At 43.7% G+C, this 13,883-nt stretch overlaps 1 protein-coding gene across 1 annotated transcript; it reads left to right on the top strand.

Annotated features, from left to right (window-relative positions):
• Positions 1-884: 884 nt before the first annotated feature.
• On the top strand, positions 885-13,297 carry aldh16a1 (aldehyde dehydrogenase 16 family, member A1). The gene is made up of 17 exons (XM_004576105.6): positions 885-1,180; positions 2,458-2,557; positions 2,686-2,812; positions 2,899-3,056; positions 3,142-3,219; positions 3,744-3,931; positions 4,494-4,652; positions 4,736-4,894; positions 5,066-5,222; positions 5,371-5,446; positions 5,697-5,802; positions 6,093-6,226; positions 6,321-6,494; positions 7,389-7,593; positions 7,696-7,881; positions 10,236-10,361; positions 10,500-13,297. The coding sequence occupies exons 1-17, from the start codon at positions 1,091-1,093 to the stop codon at positions 10,671-10,673; spliced, it is 2,397 nt and encodes a 798-aa protein (XP_004576162.1). The 5' UTR covers positions 885-1,090; the 3' UTR covers positions 10,674-13,297.
• Positions 13,298-13,883: the final 586 nt, after the last annotated feature.

Genomic DNA, 13,883 nt, shown 5'->3' with positions numbered 1-13,883 from the left:
ATTACACATGTACTTAAAAAAAGTGATTTAAGTTTAAAATTTAACACCATAACCTCCTAAGATGTGATGAGTCATTTTTAAAGCGAATTGCCCCTCATTTATTATCATTGATTTTCATTTTTTTAATCATTCAAAATCACTTTTTGTTTTAAAATTAAATTATTATTATTTTATTTAGCTACATGACAGACTGGACACGTGACCGAATGTTTCCGTGTGTGCGTGTGTGTGTTTTAAACTTTACGTACGTTGGTAAATAGACTTCGGTGAACAGGGTTTACACAGGGGTTAAATCTAAACTTTAAAATTTACATGTTTTTCAAGTATCTTTATAACTCTTTGATATTGTAACCAATCCGGTCCTTTTTGTCCACTTAAAATATGTTTACAGAACTATTGTGATATTGTTTGTAATATTTGCTGTCCTCTTGGGCAGATTAACCTTAAAAAACATTTTTAATGCAAACAAGATTTTCTTAACTGGATAAATAAAGGATATATAAAAGTCACTGCCAAAAACTGATTGCAGCTTCTGCCTTGTTACAATAATGTTGTTTGTGGCTCAAGATGACTTGATATCAGTCATGGCGGATACATTTGACATATGTTTCACATATTATAAACCAACAAGTTATATATCAGTTTTGGCAAATACCAAAAATCAGTTTTTGGCACAAACACCGGAAATTAGGCTTTATTTTGAAATTATGTCACACGTTTTATTACAATAATTTGTATGAGTTTGAAAAAACTAAAACTAAAAACTGGATTGATTGTGCTTTACGAAGTTAAAAAAAAAAGGTTATTTTCATTTTCTCAGTGTCCATACATCCTAGTACGGTCTATCTGTGTTCTGGTGAACTTAGCGCACACAATAGCGGAAGTCGGGAGGAGTGAATCCTCTCGCTCTCACGTATCGACCTGCGCGTTTCTGGCAGCTCAGGGAAGCTAGCACGTTTCTTTCAGAGTCGGAGTGACGCTCGAGTTCCCCTTCTGCCAGCTTTCTCTCTTCGTATTCTTCCTAACTCCATCCAAGAACGACCACGCACAGCGACGGCGAGATTTGCTCCCACAGTGGTTTCTTCTTATTATGGCTGTTAGCAGCACCAAGACAGTGTACGAGATTTTCCAAAGCATGGAGTACGGGCCAGCAGCAACTTCTAGCACTGCTACTGCACAGGTACAGGTTACGTTCAGATTCATATTCGGAGACTGCTTTGAAACTAAACTTACTCACAGCACGCTGTGCTGCGGAGTTAGCGGATACCTATATATAAGTTATTGGACTCGTGAAGTTGCTTAACCGTTAGCCCAGTGTACCTCACAAGACAAACATGTGACAGAACTAGACACATAATTACATTATAATGTGTCGAGGGATTACTGTTCATGTAGATTGTTTTTTTATGTCCGTATCCCACCGTAGTCCGTGAAAAACATTGTAGGGGTTTCCTCTTTTTACCTGAACTTGAAAAGAGTTTAACAGGAGCTTCTGCCAAATACCAAATGTAGAAGATGGGATCTCTCAATAAAGGTTTACCCCTCGTTCATGGTGCCAGGCCTGCTAAAACTAAGTAAAATCAGCTGGCTACTCCCATCTTCTGTGTACAGTCTATGATTGCTAATCTGCAAACAGCTGTGTAAAAACAGCTGTGTAAAAACAGCTGTGTAAAAACAGCTGTGTAAAAACAGCTGTGTAAAAACAGCTGTGTAAAAACAGCTGTGTAAAAACAGCTGTGTAAAGGTTTTTGTGGCTGTCAGGACATTGAAGGTTTACAAAGAGTGCTAAATTACTGGAGAAGCACTCAAACCACTAGCATGCTGTCATTTGACAGCCCACATCATGTAGCGCATGAGAGACCATAGTACCAGCACCACGGCTCAGTTAATACACACTGCTAAAAATTGCCGTTGGTGCTTTGCAGAGAGTTGAGCTCTGTACTTTGGTCTTCAGTCTGTAAATAGCTGACACTCTTCACTTTGCCTACCCGCCTTTATCAGTCACTGCCATGTATATTGGTCTCTTCAACCAGTAAAAAGGTTTTTTTGGTTTTGGGTGCTGCTCATCTGCAGGCCATAATTTCACGAGTGTGCTAATGACGATGTTAACATGTTGTGGATTTAAAATGTTGAGAGCACGATAGACTGTAGTTTTCTTTTCTTATTTTCAAAATAATGCACATCTCTTATATGCAAATGCTTAGATTTGCAAAAACATTAGAAGGGCCTCCTTTACCTGTAAGACTCCAGATAACAGCTTGTCTGAGATGTTCGGCATCCTCATCCTCTGTACTCATACAGGCACGGTTTGATAAAAGGGAAGCAAGACTTTTTTATTTTAATTCAAGGATTTTCATAAATCTGCAGTAACCTTTTAACAAAACTGAATCTGTGTGGGAGTGTTGGTCTCTCTGTTCTGGAGCTGATCCTTCCCCTGTTCCCTCTCTTCTTCATCAGGCCTGGCTGGAGCATCGTTCCCGTTCTCTGGGTCTCTTCATTGACGGTAAATTTGTCTGTTCAGCAGACGGGCGGAGCTGCTCCCTGGCTGATTCTAAAGGTGAGAGCAGCCCAAGCACACAGTTACACAGAAGTTAAAACCTCTTCATTACAAGTCAGTGTTTCAGACTTTTTACAAACATCCTAATGATAATGATGGTCTCAGTGTTTTGCCTGCCTGCTCTCCAGGAAGTATTGTATGCAGCACAGCATGCGCTGAAGGAGCTGATATTTCCCAGTGTGCCTCCTCTGCTGTTAACGGTTTCAAGTCCTGGAGCAGCCTGAGCTGCAACCAAAGGGCCAAAGTGCTCCTCAGGTCCAACAAACACACCTTCACACACCTCGCTGCTTTGTTTTTGAGCCACCAGTTTAACATAAAGATGAATTTCTGTCCTCTAACAGGTTGGTGAGTGTCCTCGGGCAGCACGGCCAGTGTCTCTCAGAGTTGTGTGAGCTCTGTGAGGCCTCCTGCGCCACTGCCGCCCTGGTCAGGCTGCTGCAGTTCTACAGCAGCTGGGCGCAGCTCAGAGACACACTCCTCACTGACTGGACACCTCTGGGTAAGTGAATTCAGCTATCTTTACAAAATGCTCTCAGTCTTTTTATTGTGGTGTTTCGTAATTTTTCTTATTTTTTATCTTCCAGGTGTGGTGGCAGTGGTGACCTCGAAAGACTGTCCTCTCTATTCTCTTCTGCTCAAAGTCCTGCCAGCACTGGCTATGGGTAAAACACACACTGATGTTTGTAGCTGAACCCTAATCTGACTCTAACATCAAATCTGAACATTTCAAAATCGTCTTAATACCTGAGTTTAAAAGTGAAATACTGAAATGTCTCAGTTTAAACATTTGGGATGAAATACTATTTTATAAGAGCTTCATTTGGTTCTTATTTACTTTCCTGCAGTGTCCCAACTTTTTCAGAATTGGTTTTTGTGGTCCGCTGTTAGATCTTAATTACTATCAAATGTATCCAGATCTTTGATATGGGAAAAACATCAACCACCACCAAAGAGCCCTGCAGCCTGTGGTTATATTCATCGATTCATGCTTTAGTTGATTAATAAATTTATTAAATACCAGAAAATTCATCCAAAGGCCAAAGATGTGTAGCTTAAGATTAGTCATGAGAGAGAAGCCAGTTATCTCTTTTTGTAATTTGTTATCATCTTAATCGTTTAGGTTTTCTATCTTTATTTGTGGTGTCAGAGGAGCTGTGAGGTATAAATGAATGCTTCTTCCTTCTAGGCAACTCTGTGGTGGTTGTCCCCGGTCAGAGCACGGCCCCCCCAGTACTACTACTGGCTCAGCTTTTTACAGGAGCAGGACTTCCTGCTGGGGCTCTTAATGTGCTAACAGGAAGTGACATAACACTGGGTGTCAAAGTGGCCCAGAACCACAGCATCAGTTACGTCAACTACTGCGGCAACAAGGAGGTGTGTTTGTGTGCCATGTTTGCATGTCTTTGTGGGGACCAGAAATGGGAATGTTACTATACTGGGACCAACAGCCCTTATGGCAGGGGTACGGAGCTGCAGGTGTCCTGCAGGTTTCAGATGTGTCCTTGAGCCAACACAGCTGATTTAAATGGATAAATGACCTCCTCAACATGTCCTGAAGTTCTCCAGAGGCCTGATAATGAACTCATCATGTGATTCAGGTGTGTTGACCCAGGGTGAGATCTAAACCCTGCAGGACACCGGCCCTCGAGGCCTGGAGTTGGACACCCCTGCCTTATGGGGACAAAATGCCTGCCCCTTCGAGTTTGAGGGCATTTTTGAGACTCTTAATGTGGTTTTGGTGTCAGGGTTACTGTTAGGCTTAGGCGAGGTTTGGATTAGGCATTGCTTTTTGATGATTAGGGTTAGGGAAAGCATTGTCAATTAGACGTCCCCACTAAGATATGAAAACACGACTGTGTGTGTTTTTGTGAGAGTGAGTGAAATGGAGTCCAAATGGTTGAGCTGTGTGTAAGAAAATGTTTCCCTGCTCTTCGAGGACGGAGTGATGCTGTGTAAGGCCACAGCAGGGATGGGAGTTCCTGTGGCGGTGTCACCGTGCGTAGGCTCCACCTGTCCCTTCATCATCTTTGAGTCGGCAGACATTAACAGTGCCGTGGATGAGGTGATGGAGGCCGCCTTCAGGAAGAAGAAAGAGGTACGCTCATAGAGCGACGAGGTAACTCCTATTCCAGCGACGCATCCCTGAGCCTGTTTGACGGGACTCCCCTCTGCCTGCAGGTCTTCTGGGTGTTGTGTGTGCAGGAGAGTGTGGTGGACAGTGTTGTTGCCCATCTCCGGTTGCGAATGGCCAAGATGAAATGTGTGACCCTGCCCAGTGAGGCAGACAGGGAACGGGTGGATGCTGCTGTGCAGGAGGCTCAGCAGCTGGGAGCCACGGTTAGTAAGAAGACTTTGAGACATCAGGGTTTAAAAATGTTAATGCCAGGAAAAGTTTCAACGAACTTGAAGGTTCCCTTAGACTCGTCTGCTGATGGTGTGCACCACTTTGTCTTCATTTCCTCTGAGTTTACTGCCCATAACTAGCAGTTTTAAATGATCTCTCCTCAGTTGGTTCAGTCCTGTGCTGATCCCACGTCAGGTGCCCAGTATCCTTCCACTGTGCTCTGTGGGGTGGCCCCCTCCTCACCATGTGTGCTCAACCCCTGTCCCGGACCACTGCTGCCCCTCATGACCTTCAGAAGCAACACAGAAGCCGTGACTCTTGGTAAGAAGCTTCATGTGAAAACGTCTCCTATAAGACACCAACGTGAATAAGGTTTGAGGGTTTTTTAAAGGGTTGCATTTGCATCGTAATCAGAGACCTGGGCCTGTGTCGAACAAGGCGCCGGAGTAACATTTTCTGCCCTGTGCAGGGAACCACAGTCCTCACGGTCAGGCAGCATCCATCTGGACCGAAGACCTCACCCTCGCTCTGGAGACAGCTCAGAGGTGCATCTGCATTCTCTGCTCTCTGTCCTTCTGTTCTGCTGTCTGTTTCCTCTTTCTCCTTCTCTTCGTTTCTTTGTTGACTTTTCTTTTTACTTTCATATACAGTCGTTTCGTCACAACCACCTGTGCTCGGTGTAAAGCGAATACATTGACTTTCATGGTCGGCTTCACATCTCGTGACCGTCCATTTAGTACTAACATTCATATTTATTTCCTTTAAAATGAATATTTCTTCTTCGTGTCCTGCCAGGTTGTCAGTTGGCTCTGTGTGGGTGAATTCCCACTCCATCTGTGACCCCTGTCTGCCCGTCTCCGGTCACAAAGACAGCGGGACCTGCACCGATGGAGGACAGGAGGTTTGTTGTTTTGACAGGCCGACAGAGCCTGGATCAGTAACACTGCTTGCACATGCTGCTGTAGTTCAATGTTTGAATTCAACGTCCCCTGGGTGTCGTCTCACCGTCCTTAGTTTAGTGTTTTCTGTTAGGCTCATATAGCCCCGCAGCACTAATAACCTCGGTCTTTAGATATGAGGTTCTTATTGGTCTCCAGCTCCGTAGACACCAGCTCCTGCAGTGCAAAACATCCCTACTAAACACGCCCACATAAATCACTCGATAGTTATATCCCCTCTTTATCCTGTCAGGGTCTGTACCAGTTTCTACGCCCCTCCTCTTCCTCCCCCCCTCTTCCTCGCTCCTCTCCCGTCTCCATGGACTACACGCAGTTCGGAACAGAAACGTCCCCACCTATCATTCCTGCTGAGTCGGACCCTGCCAGGTATGTTTGTGAAGCATTATAGCTGGTAAATGTTGCAGGAAAAATGTGTTGCACAGCACTAATCGCATCATTACATTTTCTTTCGTTTTTCTAGAGCCCCTCAGTCCCACCTGCAGTTTGTTGCTGGTAAAGCATGTAAGTCAGTGTCTGGCTGCAGTGTGGCTGTGCAGCCATCAGGTGGTAGTGGTGGTCTGTTGGCCTACTGCCCAGACGGGGGCCGGAAGGACGTTCGCAATGCTGTGGAGGCTGCTGTCAAAGTCCAGCCAGGGTGAGAGCGCAAACTACCTGTACGTGTTCACAAACACGTACAGGTCATTCAAAAAAACCACAAACACAACTGAGGTTTGTGTACTCGCACAACAGATGCTGTTGAGAGTTTATGAAACTGCACAGATTTTCCAAGATGTAGTCACTATATTAGTGGAAAAGCCATCAAGTAATGACGTAGGTACAAATCATCCCTGTAGTATTTCTGGATGGTTTCACAGGTTCTTTCAAGTCTTTTCTTAAAGTGGAGACGGGGTTCAGCTCCCACACCTGCACCTGCTTCCACAGAAGGGCTGAAAGCTGATTGTGCATTGAGACACTGCCGGTCTGAGAGCAGAGTGCTTTGTTGGTATACTACGGTAATATGAGGATTTTAAGATGTGATTATTTAAGACCTTGAAGGATTTAAAATGAAGTTCTGCGTCTACGACAGAGCCACTAAAGAAATGTTAATATTTTTAACTTGGAGTCAGACGAGGCTGTTCGACGAGTAGAGTCACAAAGCAGAAATCTGGAGAGTGAACTGAGCAGCGTAGATCCACTTTAATGTTGTTTGTTACATTTTACTCCATATACACAACATGTAGATGAGTCCTCTGAGCCTTCCATGTAGAACATTGTGTTCTTAATCTGCTCTTATCAGCTGGTTACTGTAGGGCCGGGCTGTGTGCGTTTGCCATCAGTCAATGTACAACTTGACTGTGGGAACAGATAAGAAGACAAAGTGCAGAGACGTGTGGCCATTACTCATCGGCAGTCTTTAACAGTTGATAGATTTTATCCACGTAATGAAGCTTAACCTGACGGACACATAAATCCCAACAAATGGCATCAGGCTTTTGTTTTATTTATATTATTATTGTTGTATTTCTTTGAATGCCTTTGTCTCTTACAGCTGGATGAAAAAGAGCCCGTCTGCACGTGCCCAGTCACTCTACTCTCTGGCCAAGGGCCTTGAGGCGAAGAGGCGGGACATAGCTGCAGCAATCAACACACAGACCGGCCTGTCAGTGGACGAGGCTGAGAAGGAGGTGGAGCTCAGCATTACCAGGCTCAGCGTTTGGGCCGCTTACTGTGACAAAGTCCAGGGAGGAGCGCTGGTGAGACCTTTCATGTTACTCAAAGCTGCTAAAGATGCTGAAACATGATAGAAAAGTATCAGCTGAGGCCGTCTGATCGCTCGTTGTTTCCCTCTCCTTCAGCCCATGCCAAACTCTGGCTCCGCTCTCTCCATCCCTGAAGCCCTGGGAGTCATGGGGGTCGTCCTACCTGACTACAATCCCCTCCTCTCCATGGTAACCGTGCTTGGGGCAACTATTGCCACAGGCAATGCTGTTATTATGGTCCCCAGTCAAAAGTATCCACTGCCTGTCTTGGCATTCATTAAGGTAAGTGTATAAATGTGCTGCGTGGCAAGTGGCAGGGAACCTTTAGAAAGAAGTTGCATGTTTCAGTCGGAACACAAAGTCAAACACGGTGGAACAAAAGTAACACGAACTGAAGCAATACGTCTTTGTTATTCAGAGGCAGCTGACCTGAATATCGTCTTAACTTGGGGGTCAAACTAGTGATTGTACAAGTGAATAGAAAAGTCTACACAAAAAGAAAAGTCTGCCCAGGTTTGTATGAATGTCAGTACACTGTGTGGGTCAGAAGCAGAGCTGCTGTCATTCTAGAGGAAAGGCTCGCCACCCTGCAGCCATTTTAAACATGCGCGGGCACCTGTGTGAGCATGTCGATTAACTTTAAATTCAGTCGTCAGCATGACATAATCATGCACGCGCAGAAACGCCAGTCAGACGTGATAAGAAGCGCCGTTAAGCAAAAATAGTAATAAAGGCTTTTGTCCATTTTGTGTCCACCGCCACGTTTGCTGGCGTTTCTCGTTTACTGCAGCAGTTTGCTCACATTGCTCAGGACTCTGCACTCTGTTTACACTCGAGGTGCACGTCCTGGGCAGGGAGTCATAGGCTACGTTCACACTGCAGGTCTTGATGCTCAATTCCGATTTTTTGATCAAATCCGAATTTTTTGTCTGCTCGTTCACACTACAGATAAAATGTGACAGCAAACGAGCTCTAGTGTGAACGCTCAAAGCGGCCGCATGTGCAAAAGAAGATGTCACACACAACGCGCTCAGTTTAGTCCCAGAACAAACTATTGTTTGACTGATGGCCTTAATATAAAGACTTCGGACTTCACGTTTCCCAATTTTTGCTTTAAGTTATTTTGTTATTTACATAATAATGTAAATAACCTAATAATGATCCTTATTGCTGTTTTAGAGGAGCGCTGCTTCAAAGGATAGCTGCAGATTTCTGTCAGAATCTACAGATTATACAGTACAAATAAAATGTTCACGTTTCTCCAACGTTGTCTTCCCAGCAGTTTCACCGGGTGGCCAGGAAGCGTTCGCGATGTCTTATCGGGCGCTTCTCCGGTGCTGATAATTGGCGTCAGTCTTGTGTCGGTGACGTAAAAGACGGATTTAATGCGACTTGACCATCAAACAGCAGTCGCTTTCTGAAACATCGGATATGTATCGGATTCAGGACCACATACGAAAGTGACCCAGGTCGGATTTGAAAATATCGGATTTGTGCCGTTCACACTGTCATACCATGATCGGATATGGGTCGCATAGGGTCAAAAAGATCGGATTTGATGCGCTTTTGCCTGCAGTGTGAACGTAGCCAAAGAGACCAATTACACGAAGAGTCTCTCAGTATGTCATTCTGCGCTGTGATTACAGCCGTTCACCAGCTCTGTGAACAGTCCTCGTAGCCATTGATCACCGGTCACGACAACGAGCATACTAACAACCATGAAGCTGAGCTTGTGGCTCAGCTAACATGTGACTCTAAAGTGGCTGTTGGTGTGATGGTAAATAGTGATCTGTCTAAGTGTTAGCCTCTTAATAATAATTTGAGGACAGGCTGTGCAGGCATAAGGGATGTGAGCCGAGGATAAAGGAGTCTTCATGCGTTGAACACATGAAATGAATTGAACTGAAATAAATCATCACCGGATGAGTGTTACATGTCTGCACCTAGCTGTTTGAGGGTAATCCCTAAATCTGCACAGCTCTGTGCGGCTGACCTTGTCAGGTCACGTCTAACATGCGTGCACGTGTTTTGCTTTACGTGTTGCAAAGAAGCTCTGAAGATGTTTTTAATCAGGTCAAACCTTGGAAAGAACAGCTGTTTACTCAAATGGAAATAATGTGCAAAGGTTTTAGAAAAGTCTGCTTATAGTGTCATGATTGTTTTAGTTATGTGCAGTTCCAGATCCTTTCAGTGTTGCATCTATTCTGGGTTCCCCCAGATGTTTGGTTGGCCTGCTATTGTAAGACATGGTGCCTAAATGTTTTTGTACAGCCTAAGCAAAAAAAAAGAAAGAAAAAGACGTAGGTGAGTGGACTGTTGGTTAGATAATGCTTCCTAATGGAGAGTTTGAAAGTCTTAAATTGTACCTTAATGTTGCGGGCCTGTTTCTAGCCTAGTCAGTTTTTCTAAGTTGGTCAGCATTAAAAGTGCTTGGTCAGCGCAGCTTAAGCTGCAGTCGATCACGAGGCTGTCAGTGTGAACTTGTGTGCAGATCTGTTTTCATTTAAGATGAAAACTTGACTGCAGAGTTGAAGCAAGTCTTCGGTTTCCTCAGCTTGACCTGCATTAAAAAGCACCGTGAATCATAAAAACCGGTTGTTATCTTTATTGCACCTTTTCCTTCTCCTCTTTCTCAGGTGCTCCAGTCCTCGGACTTGCCAGCAGGTCTGGTAAACGTTATTACAGGAAGTCGAGACCAGCTGACTGTGGCTCTGGCTAATCACAGTGTCATCAAGGCCATCTGGTACTGGGGCAGTGCTGAGGTGAGGCTAACTCTTTTAGCTAACTCATTTTGCATTAAACTGAGCTCCTGAGTGTAGGATTGACTTCCTTCTCCCAAATTAGGCCTGCCTCATATAATCGCCTACACTCACTTCACTGTTTCTGATTTCCTGCTGCAGGGCTGCCAGTACCTCCAGTACACCTGCACTAGTCCGCTAAAAACCCTGCGCCTGTGTGAGGACCAGGAAGGGAAAGACGGGGAGCTAGACTGGACTCTGTGCCGTCTGTCATTCCTGGAAGAAATGTGGAGAAGCGCTGTGCAGTGGAAGAGTGTGTGGATTCCTACAGCTTAAAACAGAACGGCAGGAAGAAGGAACAGAGTTACAGTTTGGATCATGGAGCGTTTGACTGTGACCTGAAAAAGCAGAAATCATCACAGGCCAGACGGCGACAGAAGGGGAGGAGGGCTTTTAAAAGCAAAAACATTCGATGTTAAATTACATTTTGAGATTATATTAGGAATGGCTGACACAAAGCACTTAATAGACAGACGAGGGATTCAATGCAGCTCACACGTTAACAGTGTTGCTGACTTATGAGCTGATTTTTGTTGCCAACATGGTTTAAAAATGATCCTAAAATGGAAAATGTGGCGAAAGGTTTTTCCCTTTTACGTCCCTGTGACGGTCAATGCAGAGACCCTAAAAACATTTCACTGTTTTCATTTAAATGTATGTCGGTTTACTGAAGATTATCGAGCAGAGCAGTAGCTGCCCGTCAGAAGAATCGATTCATTGTTGAGTTTGTCATTTTGGTTTTTAAATAAATAGCTAGCCAAAGTAACATCCGTTAGAACTACTGCAACGTTTTGCTTGATTAGTCAAAACAATAAACCTGCAGGTTTATTAACAACAGCTGCTCTTTAGTAATTCCTTTATTTTAGTCATAACAGGCTATCATGATAATAACCCTGCTGATTTTCTACCTCTGTTATGCGTTTTTTAATTAACCCTCACATGTCTGATCAGGTATCACAAGTTATTTCAAAGTAGGTCATGTTCACATTTCTTTCCACGTTAACGAATAATCCACGTGAACCGTGACAAACCTCAGGAGAACTTTGGCTCAGATTATTGCGCCTGTGTTGCAGGGTCAGTGCATATTAAATAGATAAAGTTGTGTTATGGGCTTGAGCGTGTTCTGTGGGGGCCATTCCACTTCCTGCTCAGAAGTTAAGACAGACAGAAATGAGGTGCAATTCAGAAAAGGTCACAGCAGGGGGCGCTCACAAGGTAGTTCTCAGTGATCAGGAGTGAATACAGATAAACGTGAACAATATATATATTTTTTATTTTGTTTTTGACAATACAGCAACACTTATGTACTTAAGTTTTTCTGAGAGAAAAGCCAAAAAAATACTTCCAATCTGGTGACGTATGCTGAGAGGTCCTCGAAAAAACCCTTTGTGGCTCCTGTTTCTAAACAGCAACTAAAACACACATTAGATGTGCGGTTTAACTACAACAGAACCTTACACGTATAGGAAGCAGCGGGTATCAGAGGCTTCAACACAGCTAGCCGTTGTTTGTGTTCGCTGGCTTGACAAAACCTAAAAGCCCAGTTGGAGATAACAGGAACCTCGACGCTGGTTCTCAGCTTCCTCCTGTCGTAGCTGCAAATCCAGCTACGTGCATAAGATTAGGCAGCAGATTTGAATGAAGTATAAAAACATTTGTTCATTTTTTTGCAGTTTGCACTTCTGTAACTTTACAGCTGGCCTTCATTCAGTCAGTTTAATAAAGTCTGGCTTAACAATCATGCAGGTACTTAAAACACGCTGTAAAGAACGGATCCAGAGAAAATGTTTTACTTCAGGATCTTTCTAAACCAAAGCACCGGGCTGTGTTCAGCATAAGTTACCATGGTGATTTAGTAGAAAGAGAGCAACTTTTGTGACACAGGAAACTCTTTAAGCTCAACATCGCTGACTGAGGATTTAATCGAGCTTCGCAGTGCACCACTCGGGCGGCTCCTGCACACTTCATGCCTGCAAATGTTCTGTGGAGCTATGATGTATTTCTTTACTTAGAGGGTTTACTACAAATCAAATGTGCAGAGCCCTTCGACTTAAAATCTAATGATATTTACCAAAGAAAAGTGTCCACCCAAAATGTAAAATTTTGGACTGCATCTCTGTCGTCCACTGTTCATTCAGAACGGTCTTGTGAGTGCCCCGTATAAAAACCCTGAACTCCAGAGAGTGTTTGTTGCTTTATTCTCAAGCTGCCAGAAGCAGCTGCAGTTTGTGTGATTTGCCCCGGTGTCAGAATAACAAGCATTTAGCTGAAGTTTGCACTCCTGGAGCTTCTAAAGAATTATGGTCTGCATCTTGGTGCTAATTATGCTGTTCGCATCTGAGCAATCAAATCACACCAAAGGGAGACCAGTTTAACTGCACTGAAAAGAGTTCTCCATTGAAATATCTCAGCTGGGGGGAACTATGCATACTCTGCAACTAGAAGCCGCGTCAGCCTTACAGATCTGTCAGTGACTCAGCAAAACAAAAAGCAGCAGTACATGGATCCAACTTCCTGTGTCATGTGTCTTTTGCTGTACATTAATACTGTAATTTGTAGCCATGAAAGGTCAAATCTGACTCTGTCGTGCAAAAACATTCCAAGTGACATTTCATTTGTTTCCAAATTCACATTGTGAAATAAAACAAACAAATGTCAAGTGTCTGTTTAAAAACGAATATTTAAAGAAAACGATTATCTGGAAATGTATATTTGTTTTATTTCTTTTCCCATTACTCACAAATACATTAGCTTTTCTAGCTTCTAATGTTTAAGCTATGTTTCTACAGCTGTCTGTGCTGTTGCAGAATTCTTCTGTAGATTCTTTGAAAGCTGTTTTTCTCTGCTACACGTATTGCATCAACACTTCTTAAATGAATAAATCCGGACTACTGATTTGATCAGCGTCTCAAATTATTTTATGCATGGAATAGGTTAAAGAAATATAAATGTGCTTCCTGCATTATCTATTTTTTATAAGAAAACAGCAGCGCCGCCACTGCACATTGTAAACCTACTGGCTCATATGTTTGATTGTGGCACTGTGACTGTGATCCTGGTTCTGCTGGAGGTCTCTTCCTGTTAAAAGGGAGTTCTTTCTTTCCACTGTATCCAAGTGCTTCTGATTGTTAGAGTTTTCTCTCTTATTGTAGCGTTTTTCCTTTGTAAAAGTGCCTCGAGGCAACCGTTGTGAGTTGGTGATATACACTCGGCCCCCTTTTGTCTCCAGAACATCTCTACTTCTTCAGATTCAACAAGGTGCAGGAAACAAGCCTCAGACACTTTGGCCCATGTGACACGATGGGTTTGTCAGCTGCACGTCCATGATGCTAGTCTCCCATTCCTCCACATCCTAAAGGTGCTCGACTGGATTGATATTGAGTGCAGTGAACTCACTGTCATGCTCAGGAAACCAGTTTGCGATGACCTGAGCTTTGTGAAATAGTTTATCCTGCTGGATGCATGCATCAAAAACTTTAGCTTCAG

The sequence above is a fragment of the Maylandia zebra genome, linkage group LG4 (assembly GCF_041146795.1).
Source record: "Maylandia zebra isolate NMK-2024a linkage group LG4, Mzebra_GT3a, whole genome shotgun sequence".
NCBI classification, from domain to species: domain Eukaryota; kingdom Metazoa; phylum Chordata; class Actinopteri; order Cichliformes; family Cichlidae; genus Maylandia; species Maylandia zebra.
Note: the sequence above shows the minus strand (reverse complement) of the source record. Positions and strands in the feature narration are given on the sequence as shown.

Coding starts and splice junctions, on each gene's coding strand:
- aldh16a1 (XM_004576105.6), top strand. CDS start 1,091: ATGGCTGTTAGCAGCACCAAGACAGTGTACGAGATTTTCCAAAGCATG. Junction 5,447..5,696: donor GCTCTGGAGACAGCTCAGAG/GTGCATCTGCAT, acceptor GTGTCCTGCCAG/GTTGTCAGTTGGCTCTGTGT. Junction 6,227..6,320: donor GCTGAGTCGGACCCTGCCAG/GTATGTTTGTGA, acceptor TCGTTTTTCTAG/AGCCCCTCAGTCCCACCTGC.